This window comes from Globicephala melas, chromosome 9 (genome assembly GCF_963455315.2).
Source record: "Globicephala melas chromosome 9, mGloMel1.2, whole genome shotgun sequence".
Classification (NCBI taxonomy): domain Eukaryota; kingdom Metazoa; phylum Chordata; class Mammalia; order Artiodactyla; family Delphinidae; genus Globicephala; species Globicephala melas.
Window position 1 is genome coordinate 60,723,995 of NC_083322.1, and position 26,072 is coordinate 60,750,066.

At 34.5% G+C, this 26,072-nt stretch overlaps 1 protein-coding gene across 14 annotated transcripts in view; it reads left to right on the top strand.

Annotated features, from left to right (window-relative positions):
* Positions 1 to 26,072, top strand: part of MIOS (meiosis regulator for oocyte development) — a 50,767-nt gene that overhangs the window by 12,406 nt on the left and 12,289 nt on the right. For all 14 annotated transcript variants that reach the window (XR_011377730.1, XR_009565096.2, XR_009565089.2 and 11 more), the window contains 6 exons: positions 8,457 to 8,711; positions 11,428 to 11,597; positions 14,279 to 14,344; positions 15,913 to 16,071; positions 20,278 to 20,430; positions 22,078 to 22,282. Coding sequence is in view for 1 of the 14 variants with exons in the window: in XM_030857212.3 (XP_030713072.2) it covers positions 8,457 to 8,711; positions 11,428 to 11,597; positions 14,279 to 14,344; positions 15,913 to 16,071; positions 20,278 to 20,430; positions 22,078 to 22,282 (1,008 nt within the window). In the remaining 13 variants the exon portion in view is untranslated. The remainder of the gene's footprint in view (positions 1 to 8,456; positions 8,712 to 11,427; positions 11,598 to 14,278; positions 14,345 to 15,912; positions 16,072 to 20,277; positions 20,431 to 22,077; positions 22,283 to 26,072) is intronic.

Genomic DNA, 26,072 nt, shown 5'->3' on the forward strand with positions numbered 1-26,072 from the left:
CTTTAGGATTATCTGTGTATAGTATCATGTCATCTGGAAACAGTAACAGTTTTACTTCTTTTCCAATTTGTATTTCTTTTATTTCTTTCTCTTCTCTGATTGCCGTGGCTAGGACTTCCAAAACTGTTGAATAATAGTGGCGAGAGTGGACATCATTGTCTTGTTCCTGATCTTAGAGGAAATGCTTTCAGTTTTTCACCTTTGAGAAAGATGTTTGCTGTGGGTTTGTCATATATGGCCTTAATTATGTTGAGGTAAGTTCCCTCTATGCCCACTTTCTGGAGGGTTTTTATCATAAATGAGTGTTGAATTTTGTCAAAAGGTTTTTTTGCATCTATTGAGATGATCATATGGTTTTTATTCTTCAATTTGTTAATATGGTGTATCACACTGATTGATTTGCATATATTGAAGAATTCTTGCATCCCTGGGATAAATCCCACTTGATCATGGTGTATGATCCTTTTAATGTGTTGTTGGATTCTGTTTGCTAGTATTTTCTTGAGGATTTTTGCATCTATATTCGTCAGTGATATTGGTCTGTAATTTTCTGTTTTTGTGATATCTTTGTCTGGTTTTGGTATCAGGGTGATGGTGGCCTCGTAGAATGAGTTTGGGAGTGTTCCTTCCTCTGCAATTTTTTGGAAGAGTTTGAGAAGGATGGATATTAGCTCTTCTTTAAATGTTTGATAGAATTCACCTGTGAAGCCATCTGGTCCTGGACTTCTGTTTGTTGGAAGATTTTTAATCACAGTTTCAATTTCAGTGCTTGTGATTGGTCTGTTCATATTTTCTACTTCTTCCTGGATAAGTCTTGGAAGGTTATAACTTTCTAAGAATTTGTCCATTTCTTCCAGGTTGTCCTTTTTATTGGCATAGTGTTGCTTGTAGTAGTCTCTTAGGATGCTTTGTATTTCTGTGGTGTCTGTTGTAACTTCTCCTTTTTCATTTCTAATTTTATTGATTTGAGTCCTCTCCCTCTTTTTCTTGATGAGTCTGGCTAAAGGTTTATCAATTTTGTTTATCTTCTCAAAGAACCAGCTTTTAGTTTTATTGATCTTTGCTCTTGTTTTCTTTGTTTCTGTTTCATTTATTTCTGCTCTGATCGTTATGATTTCTTTCCTTCTACTAACTTTGGGTTTTGTTTGTTCTTTCTCTAGTTCTTTTAAGTGTAAGGTTGGATTGTTTATTTGAGATTTTTCTTGTTTCTTGAGGTAGGATTGTATAGCTATAAACTTCCCTCTTAGAACTGCTTTTGCTGCATCCCATAGGTTTTGGTTCATCGTGTTTTCATTGTCATTTGTCTCTAGGTATTTTCTGATTTCCTCTATGGTTTCTTCAGTGATCCCTTGGTTATTTAGTAATCTGTTGTTTAGCCTCAGTGTGTTTGTGTTTTTTATGTTTTTTCCCTTTAATTTATTTATAATCTCATAGTGTTGTAGTCAGAAAAGATGCTTGATATGATTTCAGTTTTCTTAAATTTACTGAGGCTTGCTTTGTTACCCAAGATGTGATCTGTCCTGTAGAATGTTCTGTGTGCACTTGAGAAGAAAGTGTAATCAGCTGTTTTCAGATGGAATGTCCTATAGATATCAGTTAAATCTCTCTGCTCTATTGTGTCATTTAAAGCTTGTGTTTCCTTATTAATTTTGTGTCTGGATGATCTATCAGTTGGTGTAAGTGAAGTGTTAAAGTCCCCCACTATTATTGTGTTACTGTCGATTTCTTCTTTTATAGCTGTTAACAATTGCCTTTTGTATTGAGATGCTCCTATGTTGGGTGCATATATATTTATAATTGTTATATCTTCTTGGATTGATCCCTTGATCATTATGTAGTGTCCCTACTTGCCTCTTGTAACATTCTGTATTTTAAAATCTATTTTATCTTATATGAGTATTGCTACTCCAGCTTTCTTTTGATTTCCATTTGCATGGAATATCTTTTTCCATCCCCTCACTTTCAGTCTGTATGTGTCCCTAGGTCTGAAGTGGGTCTCTTGTCGGTAGCATATAGACAGGACTTGTTTTTGTATCCATTCAGCAAGCCTGTGTCTTTTGGTTGGAGCTTTTTTTTTTTTTTTTTTGGCAGTACACGGGCCTCTCACTGTTGTGGGCTCTCCTGTTGCGGAGCATAGGCTCTGGACGCGCAGGCTCAGCAGCCATGGCTCACAGGCCCAGCCAGCCGCTCCACAGCATGTGGGATCTTCCCGGACCGGAGCGCGAACCCGTGTCCCCTGCATTGGCAGGCAGACTCTCAACCACTGCGCCACCAGGGAAGCCCTAGTTGGAGCATTTAATCCTTTAATATTTAAGGTAATTTTCTATATGTGTGTTCCTATGACCATTTTCTTAATTGTTTTGGGTTTGTTTTTGTAGGTCCTTTTCTTCTCTTGTGTTTCCCTCTTAGAGAAGTTCCTTTAGCATCTACTGTAGAGCTGGTTTGGTGGTGCTGAATTCTCTTAGCTTTTGCTTATCTGTAAAGCTTTGATTTCTCTGTCGAATCTGAACGAGATCCTTGCTGGGTAGAGTAATCTTGGTTGTAGGTTCTTCCTTTTCATCACTTTAAATATATTGTGCCACTCCCTTCTGGCTCATAGAGTTTCTGCTGAGAAATCAGCTGTTAACTTTATTGGAGTCCCCTTGTATGTTATTTGTTAGTTTTCCCTTGTTGTTTTTAATAATTTTTCTTTGTCTTTAATTTTTGTTGTTTGATTACTATGGGTCTTGGAGTGTTTCTCCTTGGGTTTATCCTGCCTGTAACTCTCTGCACTTCCTGGACTTGGGTGCCTATTTCCTTTCCCATGTTCGGGAAGTTTTTGACTACAGTCTCTTCAAATATTTTCTTGGGTCCTTTCTCTCTCTTGTCTCCTTCTGGGACCCCTATAATGCAAATGTTGGTGCATTCAATGTTGTCCCAGAGGTCTCTTGGGCTGTCTTCATTTGTTTTCTTTCTTTTTTCTTTATTCTGTTCCATGGCAGTAATTTCCACCATTCTGTCTTCCAGTTCAGTTGTCTGTTCTTTTGCTTTAGTTATTCTGCTATTGTTTCCTTCTAGTGTATTTTTCATTTCAGTTATTGTATTGTTCATCTTTGTTTGTTCTTTTAAACATTTCTTGCATCTTCTCGATGTTTGTCTCCATTCTTTTTCCAAGATCCTGGGTCATCTTCACTATCATTATTCTGAATTATTTTTCTGGAAGGTTGCCTGTCTCCACTTTATTTAGTTGTTTTTCTGGGGTTTTATCTTTTTCCTTTATCTGGTACATAGTCCTCTGCCTTTTTATTTTGTCTGTCTTTCTGTGAATATGGTTTTCATTCCACAGGCTGAAGGATTGTAGTTCTTCTTGCTTCTTCTGTCTGCCCTCTATGGATGAGGCTATCTAAGAGGCTTGTACAAGCTTCCTGATGGGAGGGACTGATCTAGCTGTACTTTGATATATTTCAGGGAAAAGCCAATACACTACCTCTGAGGAAAAGCAAGGGGGGAAAATGGAATATCTTTATATGTTTCTGGTGCAGTAGAGACAAACTGAGTATCTTGTCTTGAGTCAAGAGTAGTCTTTACCCAAACTAAAAAAGACTACTGTTGGAAAGATTATCTCATTGATAGACTTTTGGCTTTTTGTTTGGTTTGGTTTAGATATTTTGTTTCTGCAACCCAAAAAGTAAAAAGTAGGGAAATGACTGTCAAAGTTGGCAGTCCTAAGTTCCAGTCTTTTCTCTGGCCATACTTCTTTTCTAATTGTATCTCTAATAATTCAACACATAGTAAGTCAACACATTGAGCCATCTTGCCCACCATTACCTAATGCACAAGTTTATTAGAGCTAAATTTTAACTTTGGTGACAGGTAATATATAGTGAGTGCTTACTATAAATTAGACATCATACTAGTTGCTTTCTCCATGTTACTTTAATTCTTACAACTGTAATATGAGGTAAATTTATTCATTCATTCGGCAGGTATTCATTACATGCTCACTATATGCCAAGAATTCTCCTAGGAACTGGAGACATAACTGTAAACAAGATAGCTAAGTCTCTTCACTCATGGAGACTATACAAGATAGATATCATTTCTGCTCTTGGGGAGTTTACATTCTACAGTTGACCCTTAAACAAGGAGAGGGGGTAGTTAGGGTTACTGATCCCTTTTACCCCACTCAAAAATCTGTGTACTTGTATTTCTGCCTGAAAAACAAAGAAATTGATAAATGACTCATTCAAGGACAGGAAGCTGAAACAGTTTGGTAGAATCAGGACTCAAACCCTCGTTCTTTTGTTTCCACGTATTGTGATCTTTAATCGAACACTAACTTTTCCCCACATTTAGAGATCTATAAAATAAAAACACAGGTACTGTCTTTATTGAAAACTGTGTATAAGTGGACCCATGCAGTTCAAACCCATGTTGTTCAAGGGTCAAGTATACTTCAGAATATGGACAAGTAAATAGTTATAATATGAGGAAGAACAGACAATTAAGTATAGAAGAATTCATAATCTGGTTTTAGGAATTAGTGTTGGTTTCCTGCAAGAGGTAAAGGCAAAGACAGGGTTCAGACAGGGAGCAGCATATGCAGTGATCCCAGAGGAAAGGGAGCATAGCACATTCAGTATTGCAGGAACAGAGTGTGAGAGAGGACGCGAAGAGAGAATTGAGGCAGTGGGGTAACCAGGACTTAGAAATCATGGTGAGGGTTTAGGGAAATTTGTGTTTTAGAGCTGTCACTCTGTGTGTGGAATGGATTGGAGGGGATCAAGATTGATAGCAGGGACCTCAGAAGCCACAGTTATCAGGCAAGATATGATGGTGTTCTTACGAAGGTAAGTGGCAGAAGAGCTAGAGAAATGTGGATAGAGAGTGGGACAGAATTTAATTAATCGGATTCAGGGGATGGAGGGGAAGGAAAAATGAAAGCATGCTAAGACAACTGGGATAATACTAATAGCAGTTAATTAGATAGGAATAACATAGGTAGAATGCATTTGAAAATAAGAAAAGAGTTTATTTTGGGATAAATTGAATATAGCTAGATAGAGATGTCCAATGGGCAGGAAATGTAGGGTGAAGAAAGAGGTCATCCATTTTAATTAATTCTTTCAAGAAATTTGACTGTATGAAGGAGGATAAAAAGATATACAGTGATAGCAGCAGGTGAATCTGGAGTCATGGGAGGGCTTTTGTGTTGTTTTTGTTTTTAACATGGAATTGATTAAAGTGTGTTTAAATGCTGATGAGAGGAAACCTTAGAAAGAGGTTGGAAGATGCAGAGTAAAGAGGCTGAAAAGCAGAATTCCTAGGAAGGGATCCAAAGCACAGGTGAAAGATTGGCTTTACACACAGGAGGATGTACACCTACTCCACAGTAGGGAGAGGGGAAAGGTATGCAGGTTGTTTAATGTTCAGTGATCAGACACTGACAGGTTTTCCACTTGATGGCTCCTACTTTCTCAACATAGTAGGTTTGCTTGTTGAGAAGAGCAGGGAGGCTGTGGAGAGGAGATACAGAGAAGAGGAGAGAGAGTTGTCTTGAGAAATGGGAGGACTGTGGGGCAATGTTGCTTTAGCAGAAGAAAGAATAAAAGACAATGGGCCAGGAGAGTTAAGAATACTGGAAAGAGAATAGTTCATTCGTTGGTCCTTGGGATCTAACTTGGTTAGGGAGGAAAATGACAGAAGACTAATAAGTAAAGATATGAGTGGTCAAGAGATTGTGAGGTTGAGATTGTGAGCTGGTAGGCTATGAGGTTGTGGTTAGAAAGTGGCTCTTTTGGAGAAGAAATAATTTGAAGTGTGTCTGTGATAGGAGTGGGTAGAATCTTGGAGGTGTAGGCCGGTGGAGATAAGGCTAGTTTTTTGGAAGGGCCAAGTGTTGAAATCGATCAGGAAGAAGAGAATGCATGCTCTGAGGGAATGCCTTGTACGTCTTGTGGAGCAGGGTCACAGTGTTGTCAATAGGTATAATTCCTTCTTTTAAGGTGGCAGAAAATTATATAATGTTGGTCAGCTTTCCATCCAACATGATGAAAATATTTTTCATACTTAAATGGTAAACTGATCTAGAAAGCATGTCTGTTAAGAAGAATTACTTTTAACGGGCAGAATTGCTGGGATTTAGGTTTTTAAGAACAAAAATGTTCTTATAAACACTGGATAAAATTACTGCTTTGTTATTATATAGATGTAAAAATGCAACAAACTTATAACTACAGGTAGCATAGTGTTTGCTTGATGTAGTATTTGAAACAAAAAAATATTTTAAATGTTTTTTAATGTTTAAGTGAACTTGTTTCACTTGTTTCCCTCACAACCATCATAAAACATTGATTTTATTATTTATATATAGAGTAGTCTCAAATTTTGGGGATACAGTCTTGTCACTTTGGTATTACATAATGTGTATAAATAGATTTAAATTAATCATATTTAAAAATTTATGCATACTAAAAATCATAATATGACTGTACTTAAAAACCCACAGTAATATCACATTGCTTATTTGATAACCTGAATTTCTTGTAGCATAGTTATTAAGCAGTGGGAAGGTCTCTGAGCAGCCAAAATAATGTGACACAGTATCCATGCACTTGCAGGATACTTTTCCACCTCCTAGCACTGAACTCTTTGGATTCATACACACTGATCTCTATTCCATGACGCAATTTCTAGAAAATAAAAACTCTAAGAGACTAGAAATTATTAAGCTGTGAGGAATTGTTTAACAAATAAATTGCTTTTTGTTCACCTGCTTAAATTTTTACCGTTAATTAAATAATATCATCAGTACTGAATCCAAAATTTATACAGGAGATAAGAAAGTAAATACCTTATAGTACATCTGCAGCTTGTTCTACATGAAATTTAATGACTACATACTATTTAAACAGTTTAAATTTGTTATTCAGAATAAAAAGTCTTCTTTAATTTTTAACGTGTTTTATTAACTTTATCATTTAATTCTAAGTTTTCTCAGAGTTCTTAAAATCTCACTTTCATAAACTATAAGTGATTTTGTCTTTACTGACTTCCCTCATGGTTGCATATAGAGCAGCACGGTTCCTCTTTTTGATGTGCAGGTATTCTCTTTATTTTTTCTTTTTTTTGTCTGCCTTGGGTCTTCGTTGCTGTGCGTGGGCTTTCTCTAGTTGCAGTGAGTGGGGCCTACTCTTTGTTGCAGTGTTCGGGTTTCTTATTGTGATGGCTTCTCTTGTTGCGGAGCACGGGCTCTAGGTATGCGGGCTTCAGTAACTGTGGCTCGTGGGGTCTAGAGCGCAGGCTCAGTAGTTGTGGCGCACGGGCTTAGTTGCTCTGTGGCATGTGGGATCTTTCCGGACCATGGAGTGAACCCGTGTCCCCTGCATTGGCAGGCAGATTCTAAACCACTGCGCCACCAGGGAAGTCCCTACAAATGTATAATTACTGTATTATATGTAACTGTATAAATGTAGGATGCTGTAAATTACAAGTGTAAATTACTACTAATAAAAGACATTTGTAATGTTGGACATTCTTGCTTCCTAATTCAGTTTATTCTGAAAATCCTTTTCGTTAAAATAAGAACAGATAATTGACAATTTTGATGGTAAAACTTTCTAGAACTTTTAAGAATTTGAGTTGCAATTAATAGAGTCCTTAAGTTTCATCTTTCTTTTACCTTAATTTGGCACCAAGTATCATCTTACGTGAAATTATCCTCCCGTTAGGATCAGCTGCCTTGATTGCAATCTAAGTAATGTTACAAGAATTATTTAAATTCCTTGTGAAAAGAAAATGAGGCCCTAAAGTCTCCTGGTTTAGTAAGGGGGGAGAACCTTCAAATAATTCCTGTTGTATTTTAGCTTAGTACTTAACATTTCAAAGTACTTTGATGTTTTTGATCTCATTTTTTTCATATAGATGTATATATTCATACATAGAGTGGCAGAAGGGGGAGGGAGAGAGTGTGAGTATCGAATCTCAAACACTGGGGATACCTTTCAAATAAAAAAAGAAAAGATGCCAGCCCTTTTGGAGCGTATGTTCTAGTAAGAGCTTATGTTCTAGTAGGAGAAGAGATAAGACTGAAAATAAATTAAATAAAATATGGGAGCTTATGTTAGTGCTAAAGGACATAGAGGAACCAATGGTTAGTTAGATAATACAGGTGGCACCCTATTTTAGATTAGGTGGTCAGGGAGGCTGCTCTGAAGCAGTGACTCACATAGCCACCCATCAAGCATTGACTGTTAGTCCCACAGCTCTTTCTGGTAACTCGGGGAAGTTTGTACTTAGCAACATGTAAAATGTGTTTTGTTTGTGGCATGTTTTATACTTATGCTATCATGAAATTGTGGCTGAGAAGCTGAATATTTAAAATCTAATGTTGAAATAGTCCTATGTAAAACTGACTTATTTTCCAAACACATTTCAAAAACTAATAAACAATAATATAAAGATGTTTTTCTTTTTAGGAATGGTAGAAAGCAGCAGACATAATTGGAGTGGGTTGGATAAGCAAACTGATATTCAGAATTTAAATGAAGAGAGAATCTTAGCTTTACAGCTTTGTGGGTGGATAAAGAAAGGAACGGATGTCGACGTGGGGCCATTTTTGAACTCCCTTGTACAAGAAGGGGAATGGGAGAGAGCTGCCGCTGTGGCATTGTTCAACTTGGATATTCGACGAGCAATCCAGATCCTGAATGAAGGGGCATCTTCAGAAAAAGGTATTGGGTTATATAATAAGATATTTGCCGTTCTTAGAATCCTTGAAAGAAAAGATGCTGATAATTGTTAAAACTCTAATCAATATTTTTGGTAAATTTTTTTGAAAGAGAAATTAGCACAGAACTGTGTCTATTAAAGTAAATGTTTAGTCCATCCCTTTTGTTTATTGAAAAAGGAAATGTCTTAATTGTCTTCTTAATATTATAAGGAATACTCAAGTGTGTTCATTTCAGTGTTCTTTCCTTGAAGATAGTTCACATACATTTAAAAAATGTATTTTCTTGGAGATTAGGACTACTTTAGTTTGCAGGCATTTTTATGGCAAACATTTGAGTGTATTTTAGTTTATGCTTTATTTTTTGTATGGTTTTTGGTTGACTTTTAGGAAACTGAATGACACTTTTAGTTAGACTAACATAGATTCTTATAAAAATCATACTTTGATATGCAAAAGTGTTTCTACTTGAGTCTGCTGATTTGAACATAGTTTCCATTTAATATTTTTTTGAAAAGAAACAAAGATATGTGATAAAGTTTTCACCCTGACATTTTGCAAGAGAAAACTCAGAGAAATAAATCTTAATCCAGGAATTCAGTTTTTTTCTTATTGGGAATATTTCACTTCAAGATGTATATATACCTATCAGTTTTTAATACACCCGGCCGAATTATTTATGAGTATTCAGAATACTTAATTTTTATTTGCTGGTCCATTTTGAAGCTACTACAGTTCTGTGGTACCATAGGAAAAACACCTGAAATTAACTGTAATATATTTACTTGCAGTCTAAAAGTTGAAAAAGCTAATGTTTTGCCCAGATTGCCCTCTTTTCCTTTAGTTTTGCTCTAGTATAAGTCTTCCCCATTTGAGAGTGCAGTAGAAGATATGTGGTGATGGAAAAAAGAATTGATATTTAAAGCCATTTCTAATTCTAATTTTACTGTGACCTTAGAGCATGATAATCCTTGTCTTGTGTACCTGGAAAATTTGGTGTTAGATTTAAACACCCATACTAACAATAGGGGAAAAGTATCTTTTCAGTGATTTGAATAACCTGGTTGAGGACTGGAGAAAAGATTTCTGTGAATCAAATATTCCTTTCCATTTGGAGATAAATTGTTCTAAGCAGGATTCAAAGAAGATATTCCTTTGTTGTTGTTTCTTAGTGTTAAAGTCAGAAAGAGTAAAACAAATACCGTATGCTAACACATATATTTGGAATCTAAAACAAAAAAAAAGGTTCTGAAGAACCTAGGGGCAGGACAGGAATAAAGATGCAGGCATAGAGAATGGAGTTAAGGACATGGGGAGGGGGAAGGGTAAGCTGGGGACGAAGTGAGAGAGTGGCATGGACATATATATACTACCAAATGTAAAATAGATAGCTAGTGGGAAGCAGCCGCATAGCACAGGGAGATCAGCTCGGTGCTTTGTGACCACCTAGAGGGTGGGATAGGGAGGGTGGCAGGGAGATGCAAGAGGGAGGAGAAATGGGGATATATGTATATGTATAGCTGATTCACTTTGTTATAAAGCAGAAACTAACACACCATTGTAAAGCAATTATACTCCAATAAAGATGTTAAAAAAATGAAAGGAAGGGAGGGAGGGAAGGAGGGAGAGAGAGAGAGGGGGGAGAGAGAGAAGGAAAGGAAAGAAGGAAAGAAAAAGAGCGGGGTGGGGGGAGAGAGAGAGAAAGAAAGAGGAAGAAAGAAGGGAAGAAAGAAAAAAGACTTTAACAGAGTAAGCACAGGAAGCAGGCACAAAATAACTTGGGGAAAATGTTTATAGAAATGAGGAACAGGCTATTAAGAACATAAAGTGGGAAATGCTGTTTTATTTGGAAAAAAAAGAGTAAATGATTAGGATCAAGAAACCTAATAAAGTTGCTATAATAAATGTAGAAAACACTTAAGAGTAAAAGCTAAAGATGAATTTAATTTTCTCTTTTGAAGCTAAACTTAATGTTAGATGGCTAGGCAGCCGTAGGGCTGACTGCCAGGCTAGCAGCTCATCAGCAGCCGTATAAACTGCTAAGAACAAATGTTTAAAAGACTATCGGTAACAAATGCTTTGTTGCAATTATGTCTAAATACAGTTCTGTGATCATTCTGATAGTTAATTTTTCCTGGAAAAATTAAAAGTATAATACTATAATAATAGTTAATTTGGTCCTAGAAAAATTAAAAGTATAATACTATAATAAGAATGCTGAAATATTGGCTTTCAGTACTTTGCTGATAAAACATATACATAAGCATGAGCATTATATATGTAGGAATAGGAAAACAAATGATTTTGAAAATTGTAGTCCTGAGATACAATAATATTTACTATCAACACTTTGAAACATCTCCACATAAATTAACTTGTTCATGAAGTTGGCAATGATTCTGATAGTATTGCTTCACTACTCTTCATTTAGGTCCTAAGCTAACATACTGTGTAGGAATCTGTCTGGGATGAAAACTTGAGAATTAAAAGATGTGCTTGTCCTGCACAGGATTTGCAATATGGGTAGAAGTTTTATAAAAATGGAAATTTTTGCTTGTGGTTCTTGCCAGATATTCTAGTCTGTGTCAAAACCCTTATTCTAATGGTCTTATTTTTCTGGGGGGCAAATTCACCCTCTGATCTTTATTTGTTATGGTTGAAGAACTAGGAGACATTAAGCTTTTGATTACTTTGATTAGCTGTCTCTTTTTAATATGCAGGTGATCTGAATCTTAATGTGGTAGCAATGGCTTTATCGGGTTATACAGATGAGAAGAACTCACTTTGGAGAGAAATGTGCAGCACTTTACGATTACAGTTAAACAACCCGTATCTGTGTGTCATGTTTGCATTTCTGACAAGTGAAACAGGATCTTATGATGGAGTATTGGTAAGCTAATTTCTGTTTCATGAGACTCTCCTTTTAAGATAGGAATTTTTAATCTAATTTTGTTAAAATTTTCAAATGTCAGTTGCATAAAATAATGTCATATTTCGATGCATTTTATATTGTTTAAAATAAGGTATCTTAAACATTTGGAGTTAGCCGATAGCAAACTGAACTTGATTTTTTTTTAATGGTTTTAATGATATAATTTACGGACATTGGAGGAATAAGATTTTATCCTTTAGCTTAGGAACTGAGCTCTAGAACTCTACAACTATAGAAACATGCATATTATATTGAAATATAATCTTTTAAATGTGTGTATGATGTTTTTGTTTTTGGCCTTTTTCTTAATTAAGTAAATCAATACATGATCAGTTATGGTCAGGATAACCATGTATCTTGTCTGAGTTAGTATTTGTCATTCACAGACATGTACCAGATTGGAGGATAAATTATATGATCACACTACTTACAGTGGACTATTTTATTTTTTCACTATTTGGTCTTTTCATTGCTTTTTGTTTTTTTTTTTCCTCTCCTGCTTTAATCACTTATGAACACATCACCAAATAGGTTCTTTATCACAAAGTGCAGAAAGAAAGAAGTGAGGGTTGCTTATCAGTTTTAGTTATTGTGTTTTAAGCTTCACCTTAGTCCCACAACTTTCTTGGCATTTGTTGGGCTTCTTTCTAGCCCTGAGAAGAACCTTCTAAGGCAAAATGTATTTCTATTTTTTTTTTGCAATTGTAGCATTTATTGGGTTGGCTAAAAAGTTTGTTCATTTTTTTCTGTAAGATGGCTCTAGTAGCACTTTTAACTTCATTCGAAACAATTTTGTTAGATTGTATTGTGACTGTAATAGGCACCTGGAACAGTTCTTAGTTCAAAAAGATAAAAAGTTTTGGGAAGATGGAATTATGAAGTTGCCTGAAAAATGGCAGAAGGTAGTAGAACAAAATAGTGAATACATTGTTCAATAAAGTTCTTGGTGAAAATGAAAAATGTGTCAACTTTTACTTAAAAACTGAGGGAACTTTTTGGCCAACCCAATATTATAAAATACACATTGATAATTGATTTAAATGTCAGTTCCAAAGAATTTATAAAAACATGTATTTTATTGAGATAAATGAATGAATATGTTAATAAATGTTGTTAGTGTCCATTTTGACAATTCTGTATGTGTTTTGTTCATTACTTTTAACGAATTACTATTGAACCTTTCTAACCACTTCAGATTAATATCCAAGAGCATGTTGGGGTTTTTTTGTTTTGTTTTTACAATTATTACTCTCTGTTGTTAAACGGAAGACTTTAAATGTTGCATCTTGAAGAAATAAAATGATACTTTTAGGAAGTGGTAGAGGACAATGAAGACTAGAAAAAGAAATGGATTGTTCAGATTTTAAATTGATAGAGAAGTATATTGTCTAAATGTTAAACTTCTGTATTTTCAATTAAGTGACCTATTAAAAATACCTTCTTTTCTTACACCTAAATAAGTAAGGGATATCATATCTTGAGTAGGAAGTTTATATTGATATTTCCAAGCTGTTTCAGAAGTGTCCCTGATTATACTTTATATGTAAATAATGATAGTTATCATTGTTCTTTTTAAAAAATTATTAAGTTATAGTAATCTAGTGAAAAGTTTTGAATTGGGAAATCAGAAGGTAAAGGTCTGAGTCCTTGCTCTGCCACAGTTACCTTAGCTGGTCAGTTAACTTTTGGGGGTTTTAGTTTTTTCAGCTGTAAAATGGGACAGAGAATATTTATAACTCTTTCCAGATCAAAATTGTAATACATGCAACATAGTCTAAGAGTTAAATCTAATTTGTATGAAATATATCCCCTTTTTAGGGCAGAACCATATTTTATAATTGAGAAAACACACTAAGGTATCAACTGAAGTGAACTTACGTTTAAAGGAGGAAAACTATATTTCATGGAAGACTTCAGTGGAAATAGGATCCTTTATCTACCCTTAAACTATTTTTTACTTATCACAAAATTAATTGTATCTTTCTACATTTATAGTAAACACTTTTCAAAATAGTATTTTACATTATTGACAAGTATACAAAAATTTAAGAATTTATCATAATGCCTCTTATTTTGCCACAAACCACCTATATAAGAGTATTTTACAATAGCCACAAAAGTGTGTCTATTTACTTATAAAGTATGTTTTAAAATTTTGTGTTTAGAAACATGTATTGATATTCTTTCTAAATCCTGAGCTGGTATTTTTACTGGCCATTCATAGATTTCCTAGACTTGTTGATTAACTTAGAAGCCAAGGAAAGATTTCCTCAGTTTCACTAAAATTAATTTCTATGATGAAAGGACTACATGGCATCTTAAATTTGATAAACTGTTCACCATTGCTTCTGTTTTATGTTAAAGTTATATAAGACAGAACTGGAATTGTTTTAAACTAAATTGGTCAGTTTAAGAGGTAAATCTTTACTTTCTACGGACAATAACCTTAACACTGAGTTTCCTGAGAGTTACATTAAGAAAAACATCTTAGGTGATCAGTGGCTCTGCCAGTATATACACAGTAACCTATTAATACATTTGAAAATCAAAATATATATTAGGTATACAATACCTAGTCTGCAAAAATTTATAACTCATAGCACCCGAAAGTAACTCCTTGCTTTTTCTCTTCTTTTCAGTATGAAAACAAAGTTGCGGTACGTGACAGAGTGGCATTTGCTTGTAAATTTCTTAGTGATAGTCAGGTAAGAACTGATTTAATTCCATGTTTAAAGTGATTAATATTTACTGTCGGGCTTCCCTGGCGGCGCAGTGGTTGGGAGTCCGCCTGCTGATGCAGGGGACACGGGTTCGTGCCCCGGTCCGGGAAGATCCCACATGCCACGGAGCGGCTGGGCCCATGAGCCATGGCCGCTGAGCCTGCGCATCCGGAGCCTGTGCTCCGCAACGGGAGAGGCCACAATAGTGAGAGGCCCGCGTACCGCAAAAAAATATATATATATATTTACTGTCACTGGATTAAGAAACTAATCTTTATGTATAAATATGTATCTGTGAGGTTTATATATAAATTCTTCTAAAAAGTGAGGTAATAATTTCTTATTAGATTGAGCTATTATAAACATGTATCATACCTAAGTTTACTTATTTAAGAATGCTGATTTAACAAGGACCTACTGTATAGCACAGGGAACTATACTCAATATCTTGTAATAATTTATAAGGGAAAATAATCTGAAAAAGGATAGATATATATGTGTATAACTGAATCACTTTGCTGTACACCTGAAACTAAAAACATTGTAAACCAACTATACTTAAAAAAATGCTGACTTAATATTTTAGTTTAATTTTGCTGTGGTGAGTGAGATTAATCAGTAGATAAAGATGTTAAACTCACCTCTTAGTGATGCTATCAAAGGATTCCTTCAGTTTTTAATACAATAAACAGCTAGTAGGTGAATATGCTATGTAGATAGTGAGAGAGAAATGCACATAAGCAACTAGTAATATGTTGTGCTGAGTACTACAATAATGAGAAAGTGCTGGGGAACATAAAGCCATCTTGGCTAGAGTTTGGGGTAGGATAAAGTCAGGCAAGACCTTATAAGAAATGGTTTGTTTTTGTGTTTGTTTAGGATAAGATTGTAAAGCTTTATAGATCAAAAAGCTTTATAGATCAAAATCCCAAAAGAGATTTACAAGTTCTTTTTTTAAATTTTATTGAAGTACTGTTGTTTTACAGTGTTGCATTAATTTCTGCTATACAGCAAAGTGACTCAGTTATACCTATATGTATTCCTTTTCATATTGTTTTCCATTATGGTTTATCACAGGAGGATATTGAATATAGTTTCCTGAGCTATACAGTAGGACCTTAATGTTTATCCATCCTATATATAATACAAGAAATGGTTATTGTTGGTAATCTTGAAGTTCCCTTCCAACTCAGATTCTGTGACTTTATTACTTCGTACTGTATAATAGACATCAATAACTTTGCAAAATAATAAGGACAGTTCTCTTTAAATTTAAAATAGTAAACCCTCTGTGGATCTTTTATAGAACAATTATCAAAAGATTGTAAATACCTTGCCTTTTTAAAAAAATATTTTAAATGATCATGAATGCTGTATTGTAATTTATAATAGATGCAGACTTCTTAGAGATCACATATCTAGATTTTTACACGGGCTTTTGTTTTAAACTGTTTTCCCTTAAGAGTAAAATTGTTTCAAATGTAGAATTTATGAAGCAGAAAATACAAATAGTCAAATGGATTGCTTTAGAAAAATCACTTTGAATTTTCCAGTTAAATAGGTACATCGAAAAGTTGACCAATGAAATGAAAGAGGCTGGAAATTTGGAAGGAATACTGCTTACAGGCCTTACTAAAGATGGAGTGGACTTAATGGAGAGTTATGTTGACCGAACTGGAGATGTACAAACAGCAAGTTACTGCATGTTACAGGTTAGCGCAACCTGGTGGCAGCAATATTTTAAGGAAAAAAAAAATGCTTAGCCTTCTGTATTTTCTTCCCTCACTGAGTGGATATGCCCTGTTGCTTGCTGACGATCTTTAGAAGACGTTTAGCTTTAAATCACTTGATCTACAGGACTTCTGCCTTACCTTACATCCCTAAGCCTCCTGCATTGGGTTATCTGGGTTTTCCTTTCACTTTGAGAAGTGTCAGTCTTGAATTTATGTAAAGCTCAAACGGAGCAGAGACACCTCTCTTCGTTTTCTCCAGTTGTTGACAGAACAGCACCTTCTACAAAGAGATTGCCTTTCCCAGATCTGAATTACTATACATTTTTCTTGAAATACAGAAGGCAAGTTGCACACAGCTCTCTTAATTCTCATTATTCCCTTTTATTATCTCATTTCCTCATTTATTAAATGGGCATGATTTGCTATAATTGGTCATCTATTTTCTCTCAGTTTTTACTGTCCAGTGGTTAAAAATGGATTCCTGGCAAAGATTCCCTACTACTTTGCTTTTGTTGGAAATATGGTGACATTTTAGAGCTTTTTCCTGAGATTTCCTGTGGCCCTCCAGCTAATCTTATCCTTCTTAGTGTTCTCTTTCCTGTCCTTATCCTTTTATACAATATGATAGCATGCTGCATACTGGCTAAGCAAAGTAAAATGCCCCCTTCCGCCACCCTACCTTCTTATGAACAAAAGTAGATATTGATTGGCCCACAAACCACAATGTAAACTTACCCTAAGGTAACAGGCCACTGACCATGGAAGAAAAGGTGTCCTTCTATAGCATAAGGTATCATTGTTTTCTTACTGAAATGAGTTCACATTTGTTAAACCAAGCTGTAGATGTATGGCTATGGAATGCAAATGGTCGGTAACCTCTTAACAAGGTTTATAAAATACATTTAAAATGCGGTGTGTAGGGCTTCCCTGGTGGCGCAGTGGTTGAGAGTCTGCCTGCTGATGCAGGGGACACGGGTTTGTGCCCCGGTCCGGGAAGATCCCACATGCCGCGGAGAGGCTGGGCCCGTGAGCCATGGCCGCTGAGCCTGCGCATCCGGAGCCTGTGCTCCGCAACGGGAGAGGCCACAGCGGTGAGAGGGCTGTGGCGTGTAATTGAATCCATTTCCATAAAATGGAAAATGTGGCGTGTAATTGAATCTTGCTTTAAAAAAAAATCTAGTCTGATGATCAGCTGCCTTTGAATTGAGAAGTTCCCTCCATTTATATTTATATGGTCAAGATTTAGTCTATCATCTTGCTATTAGTTTTCTATTTTGCTTTTTCTTCTTCCTTTTGTTTTTCTGTTCCTTTCTTGCCTTCTTTTGGGCTAATTGAATATTTTAGTATTTCACTTTATCTATTAGATTTTTAGCTATACCCCTTTTCATTATCTTCTTTTGAGTAGTTGCTATAGGTCTAACAATATGCATCCTTAACTCATCAGTCAGCATTTTACCTCCTCTTACTTTACATTTCACACCTGATACATCATGCTTCCTACTTCACCTTTTCTCTTTCTTACCTCACACCTGACACTTTCCGCTTTTTGCTTCATATTTCATGTTACAACAGTGTAATTCCATTTACAAATCCCCCTCCTTTGTCCTATTGTCTTGTATTTTGCTTCTACATCCATTGTAAACTCCAACTTAGTGTTATTATTTTTGCTTTGAACAGTCAGTTGTCTTTTATGTAGATTATGTGAAGAATGAAAACATGGGCTTTTATATTTATTATTTACCATGCCTGGTACTGTTTATTCCTTACCAGAGACTCAAATTCCATCTCATACTGTTTCCCTTTGGTCTTTCTCTTTAGCATTTCTTATAGTTCACATTTACTGGGGACAGATTCTCTCAGCCTACTTTTAATTGAAAATGTCTATTTCACTCATTTTCTTTCAGCATTTCAAAGACGTGGTTTCACAGTGTTCTGGCCTCCATTGTTTCTGATGAGAAGTCACATATTACTATCCTTGGTTTCCCTATGTAATGCTTCATTTTTCCTTGGGCTGCTTTCAAGATTTTCTTTTGAAGCGTAGTTGTGGTTCTTTTTATCCTGCTTGTGATTCACTGAGGTTCTTGGATCTGCAAGTCAGTGTTTTTCATCAGATTTGGGAAGTCTTCAAGCATTATTTCTCTAAATATTTTTTTCTGCCTCAATCTCATTCCCCTTCTTGGACTATTACTGCACGTATATTAAACCATTTGATATTATCCCACAGATATCTGAGGCTCTGTTTATTTTCCTTTCATCTTTTTTCTTCTGTTCTTCAAATTGGATAAATTCTTTTGATTTGTTAATTGGTTATTCTGTCACCTTCTATCTGATGTTAGGTTTTCCAGGGAATTCTTTAATTTCAGTTATTGTACTTTTTAGTTCCAGAGTCTCCATTTTTTTATAGTTTATATTTTTCAGCTCAGAGCCCTATCTGTTTACTAATTAAAACACTATTTTCCCCTAAGTCTGAATAATAGCTGCATTTAGATCTTTGCTTACTCTAACATAAGGGCTATTTAAGGTTTAGTTCTATTGACTGCTTTTTTCCTTTACTTTGAAACACATTTACCTGTTTCTTTATATGTCTAGTGATTTTTTTATTGAATACTGGCCATTGTTTGCAGTATATTATAGACATCTAGGTTCTTTTCCTTTTTTCTGAAGAATGTTGGTTAATGCTTTTGGAAGTTTAGTTACTTGCTGATCACTTAGGTCTTACATTTTGTTACTGTGGGAAGCCCATGGCATTTCCCAAGCTCTTCTAATTTTAATTTGGTCAGACTTAATCTCTGAACTGTTTTCTCTGTAGACTTTTTCAGACCTTGATTTTAAGTTTTATTGGGGCGGTTCTAGAGAAGACTTACCAAATATTGACCAGATTATTTCGTAGTTTATCCTCACTGCCGTGGAAGGGGAAAGAGTGGGGTATGAAGATTTCTGATTTTTCTGTGAATTTTCTTTTTAAATCAGGGATCGTATTATACTTTAGTACTTAGTTCTGCCTAGTTGGTCATAATTAGGACTGTAGTAGTTTATTTTTTAAGAAATGAAGTTGTCAACTATGAGTTTTTCACATGTTCTTTTAGCTAAATTTAACTCTAGTAATTGAAATTAATACTTAATTACTAGGTGAAAGATATGCTTCTATTTTGATGGAATGTCTAAAGGTAGATTGTCTTTATTAGCTGTTATAGGTTTCTTCCCTTTTTCCATAAGATGCATGCTAAGTTGCCTCTGACATTTTACTTTCTCTGTGGCCCCCAAACAGAACTGGAAAAACTTGGCTTTAAATTAATGGCCGTAGCATCATGGGAGGTAGAGGCTTTCTCTACTTTCTTCATCATGTGAAGATAAGGACAATATCCTCAACAGAGCTAAAAGCATTCTGCGAAAACCCAAAGCAAGCGTAGGTGAAATGTGGAATGTCACAGCTGCCAGGGAAAATACAGCTCTAGGAAAAGTCTTAGTGGCAAAAAAATTGAAGTTCTTAATGAGAAGGAATCTAAAGTAAATTTAAGGAAAAGGAATTGTTCCTTTTCACTGTGGCCTAGGGGCAAAAGAACTAAAAATTTTTGGTTCAGTGTTGGTTTTTTTCTTTCTTTCTTCTTTTTTTTTTTTTTAATTTGAAGGTGATAAATATATGTTTTAATTGAAGGTGAGGGAGAGAATAGGCAGTTTTAACTTTTAGATAAATAGGTATACAAAAATAGCATCTTAATCCACAATACATTGCTAGATATGAAGGACCAAGCTCAGTATTATTTTTAAATGTGATTGAGCAATTTTGGTGTGTATTTAGATGAGATAGTAAATATATTTTGTGAACCTAGAGGTTTTAATTGTTGCGACAAAAAACATTTGCGTCTTTTTTTATTGCATTCAACTAGGAAGGTGAATTGATTGCTCTTAGGTATTTACACCTAAATAAGAGGTAGAAAATTACATTTCCCTGGCAGGATATAATGGCATATACAGTGCATATTTATGTCGTTGGTAGAGGCCAGCTTAAAGTAAATTAATGAAGCTTCCATCAGTTATTTTATCTGTATCCTCATTAGGAGCCAGCTTTTGGCAAAAAAAGAGGCCTGTTTCTTCCCATATGACACATACTCGCGTGTTGCCTAGAATCTTCAGGCTTACCCAGGAAAATTTTAAAAACTGAAATAATTCATGTTTTCTTTTTAGGGCTCTCCCTTAGATGTTCTTAAAGATGAAAGAGTTCAGTACTGGATTGAGAATTATAGAAATTTATTAGATGCCTGGAGGTTTTGGCACAAACGAGCTGAATTTGATATTCACAGGAGTAAGTTGGATCCCAGTTCTAAGCCTTTAGCACAGGTAAGTACATTGTTTTGGAGAGAATCAAATTGTAACATGTACCTAATAGCCCAGCCAAAAAATAGAAGTGTTTACAGCATGTTATGTAGGGTAAATTGAGGGTTCAATTTAATAAATTGTTATCAATATACTCATTCTTTTGCTCATGTTGAGTTCCCATGTCTTTATCTATCCCAGAGTGCACTTTGTCCTTAATCTTCCTGTTTTTTCGATCGTGCCACTTCCTAACAATCATCTCAGTGACTTGGGCTTTAGTCTGACACAGAGCAAACCACAGCAGGTCTAGAGCATCTTAGGCAAACCTAAATCAGTCCTAGGGTTGTCCAAGGATTTCTAATACATTCCAAGATCTTTCAGAATCTAAACTAGTGTATGTTCTTACACATTCCACTTACATATTGACACTTTCTTCACTGTTATATGTAATAAGGCAGGAGTTGTTTCTTTAACAGTATATATATATATATATAGATATATATGTATGTATATATGTCTAATTAGACATAGAAATTTATTTTTCTCTAAGCAGTAGTTTAAAAAAACATGAGATCAGCACTGTATATAAAATAAACCACAAGGATTTACTGTATAGCATAGGGAATATATTTGCTGTTTTGTTATAATCTATAATGGAAAAGAATCTGAAAAAGTATATATATAACTGAATAACTTTGCTGTACACCTAAAACTAACACAGTATTGTAAGTCAACTATACTTCAATTAAAAAAAAGCAACGTGGGTTTCCCTGGTGGCACAGTTGTTGAGAGTCCGCCTGCTGATGCAGGGTACACGGGTTCGTGCCCTGATCCGGGAAGATCCCACATGCCACGGAGCGGCTGGGCCTGTGAGCCATGGTCGCTGAGCCTGTGCGTCCGGAGCCTGTGCTCCGCAATGAGAGAGGCCACAGCAGTGAGAGGCCTGCGTACCGCAAAAAAAAAAAAAAAGCAATGTGAGATCAATTATTACATAAAGCACTTGACGTGAAATCACTGTGTCTGAGTTCAGACGTTAAATATCAGGTATATGCTCCATGTGAGCACTGGATGGTGCTATTTTCTTATTTTAGAAATTTGAGAAATTACTGTTTGTATTAAAACAACCTGAGTATTAATCAAATAGCAGTACATGATAATATTTGTTACTAATCTATATCATAAGTGTTCAAGAGTCTAGGAGTTTAATATAAAGGCGTAATGAACAGTTTATATTGCTATTATTCTAAAATTTTAGCTATTATAGGATCCTTAACTCCTTTTTATCTTAGGAAATGAGAGTTTTATTTACAAGAAAATTTTGTTTAGGAGATAATATCATTGAACTTGGTATCAAAAGTCATAATGGGATATTTTGTAATGTCCCAGGGTGAACTCTAAAATCCTTGTTATTTTTTTCTGTAGATCACAGTGATGTTAGGAAGAATATAACTAAACAAAGGTAACAGAGAAGAAGTATTCAAATAATATAACTGCTAAGTGGAAGTCTTAAATGAGAGCTCATCAACTTAGCAGATAAATTATTCTATAATACACAATAAAATTTAAAAATTATTTAAAAGTAATTTGTTAAGATCAGACTTTGATTATTTTATATTTATTTTATTCATAAAGTTTGCATTATATTTATTTCTCCTTTCATTTGTTTTATAGGTGTTTGTGAGTTGCAATTTTTGTGGAAAGTCTATCTCCTACAGCTGCTCAACTGTGCCCCATCAGGGCAGAGGTTTTAGTCAGTATGGTGTCAGTGGCTCACCAACAAAATCTAAAGTCACAAGTTGCCCTGGCTGTCGAAAACCCCTTCCTCGATGTGCACTTTGCCTCATCAATATGGGAACACCTGTTTCTAGTTGTCCTGGTATGACATAATTCTACAGTATACTTTTTGGAGCTGAAATTGTTTCTACATAATTGATTTAATGTTGTAAATAAAAGACATACCCGCTTGAGTTTATATTATTTCTAAGAGCAAGCCACTTTGCTGGCTTGAAGGTTTTTGTGTTCTCTATGAAATCTGTACATTAAAAGTAAAATCTATATCCATGATATCTCAGGTAATCTCACAGATGCTTGCCAATTTAACATTCGTGAGAAGAGCTTAAATATTAAATAATCTTATAACATTTTCTTACCACTTTTTCTAAGAGGAGCTCCCTTAAATTTTATGTTTAAAAGTCACTGTGGCCCCATCTAGTAACAAATACTTTGTGTGCATAAAGAATTTTTGATAGTCTCAAAGCACTTTGACATTTTCTCTTATTTCATGTTCAAAATCTACCTGTGAAAATATGTAGAGAATGTATTAACCTAGAAGTCAGATCCCTTTACTTCTAAGTTTTGGTGTTGGCTTCTGCTATATTTGTCAGCTACCTAGTAAATATATATACTTTTTTAATGGTTAGAAATATTAACATTGTTTACTGCTTAAAGTAAACATATAGAGAAAATTTTTGAGAACAGTAGATAATTGAATATAATGTACCTAGTGGCTAGAAACATTTCAGCTATTTATATAACTTGAAAATGATGCTATAGCAAAAAATTTAATGAAAAACATTTGAATATCTGGCATACTGGTAAATGAATAAGGAATAAAGAACTGAGTACGGTATTAGAATGCCTGTTGTAGTTCTGGCTCTGTGACATTTAGTCGGTGACCTTGAGAGTCACTTTAACACTCTTACATATGAGGTGTTGGACTGGGAGATCCCTTCTAGTTGTGAAATTCTGGAATTCTGTTCTGTAGCTGGTTCTTGTAAATAGTCTGTTTTATTGTTACATTAACATCTGTGAAAGAGATTTGCTAGTATCATTAAGTTATTTTTCAACATAGTGCCTTTTTTTTAACAAATGCAATATGTGATGTTTTCAAATGCACATGTTAGTTTTTTTTTTTTTTTTTTGCACATGTTAGTTTTGACTTAAGCTTTAATCAAGGCTTTTCATTTTTAACATTGCATGTTGATCACTTTTTTTACGTCCTTGATACAAATAAATAGAAAATAACAATTGGGAATAAAAATCTACTACAATGAAAGAACAAGGAGGCAAAATATAGCGTAAATAAGTTCTATGTGAACTGAGATACATAGAAATAGTTCAACTTAATATGTCTTTTGGACCATAAGCCTCAGGAAGCTGTAATGGCTAGAGTGCTGTTTCTTTTTGCTAGATACTAGCTTTTCAGTTTTTTCTATTTTTGAAATAGGTAAGAAAAGATAAAAGCAATTTTCTGGAATTTGAAGAAAATTGAATCATAAAACATTTTAAGTTCTCTGTTACAGAGACTGTTAATTTAACGAATATTCAACACCCAGGTTTATCAAGTCTTAACATTTTCTCATATTTGCTTCAAAAATTTTTTTCTAAATTTGCTTCAGAAATAATTTCTTTATATAGATTTGAGTACATGTTTAATGCACTAAGTTAAGGCTGATGTGCTAGGATGACTCAAAGATCCTCGTGGAGCTTATGGTATATAATGAGCATGGATAGCTAATGTAAAATAAGAAATTATATGTTCTAGAAAATAAATAGTAGTCCAGAATCTTTTATCTGTCATTTCAAAATCTCTAAAGATCTGAAAAGCCAAAAAAATTTTTTTAATGAATTTACAATAATCTCATTTGGCAAAAGAAAAAAATCTGTTCAGAATTGACGTGAAGTTATTAAAGTTTTTATTTCTCTTGTTTATTTGTGAACATTCATATGTTTCACTGCAGAAATGCTAATGTGTTTAATTACAAGATGGTACCTCAGACTTTTCCTGGAGGTGTTATATAATATTTGCTCATTATTTTCCTAACATCCCCAAAGATTCCAAATTCTGAAATGCATTTAGCTCTCTGAGGTGAATAAGGGATATTATATAAAGAAAATGTTAGGAATTTTGAAAGAGGGTAACATTGCTTCTATCTGAAGCATGTCTGAAAAACCTCAAAAAGAAGATGCCATTTAAGTTGGTCCTCTAAAGTCTGATAGATTTAAATACGTGAAGATTTTAGGGAAGCCTATCCAGGTTGTAGGCAAAGAGTACAAAGCATGAACTAAGGTAAAGAGATTAGTGAAGTTGATAAGTACAGAGAGTGTATGGGAACTACCAAGTGCATCAGTGTGACAGAGCCTAGGAAAGAGTGTAAGAAAATTAGGGGAGCCTGAAACTGATCTTTAAAGGCATTACTGAGCTGAGTTAATTACAAAGTAATAAGCATTTTCTTTTTTTATTCTGTAAAATCAGAAAAATCTGAGTTCCAGAATAAAATAGGACCTGATAGAAATCAAATGTTGGCTCATGGCAGTTTAAAGATTTAGGTATACAAACCTCTGTGTTGCTTTGCCTGCAATTAGAGATGGCATCTATCCATCATGCTTTGTGATCCAAATGGCCAGAATTTCCATAAGCTTATTTAACTGAGGGTTACAAATTTTTACAGTCACTTGTGCTTTGAGGATTGGAACTCTACTGAAACTGTCTCACTGAGTTTATAGTTATAATGTTTATGTTATAAACAGTAATATTTAGCATTAAAAATTATAAACGTTATTCAACAGTGTTTGTTTCGTAGCTGTTTTTCTAAGTGCTAGAAATGTTACAGTGAACAAAACAGATAAAAATCGCTGTCCTTATAGAGCTTAACTTCTAGGTATGATACATTTTTAAAAGTTAGATTATATATTCGTTTCTTTCTTACTCTTCTTTTTTTTATTATTATTGTTGTTGTTAGTGCCTAAGTGAAACTTTAGTTACCCTCAACTATTCTATAGCACTTTTCATAATTCACTATAAATCTTTTAAATTTAAAAGCTATTTGATCTTAAAATGCCTTCTCACATGGCAGTGAGGTAGAGCTGTTATTTTCAGCTTCATCAGAAACATAAGGATTAATTTGTTCTGGACTCAGTCTGTTTTCTCTTTGTATTCGAAGTTACAAAAACAAAGTGAAAATCACTAATGAGAACTATACACAAAGGTATAAAATACCTTATATTTAAAAGGTCTGTATTTCCTTTTTCTCTTCTCTCTTTTTCTCTCTTTCATTATTAATTGTCTTTATGAAACTTTTAGGAAGAATTTCAGTGTGTGTACCTCTTAAATTCTTGAACCACCTTCACATCCTTTCATCTCCATACCATTAGCAAAAAGAGATGGGTATTTTAAATAATTGTTTACAAGACAATTGTGGTCATTACAGTGTGACCAGCAATGGCCCAGGTGAAATTTTGAACATAGCATTATGTCTTAATAGGTACACAGTTGCTTAATTAAACTTAATATTTTTACTTACTCATTTTTCTATTCTTGTCTCTAATTATATATGATCTTAAAATAATTTGATTTGCTGTTTTAGAACAAAATAAAACATATTAAGGTGGCCAAAATTAATAGAATGAGCATTTTTCAAGCACTAAAAGTTATGTAAATTTGTGTGTAGTTGTACATGTGTAAATGTACATGTGTAGTAACACATTTTTCTTCAAGTTTTTGTGAATAACAGATGTATAGTAATGTACTATACATGTACATCATGTACAATGATAAATCAATCATCAGTGAGTCTTTTACTCTGCTTTAAGATAGCATTGTCTATACTAGTGCCTTGGATTGTTTCTCCCTACTTCATACCACCTCTTTGGGCTCTTCCCAAAGG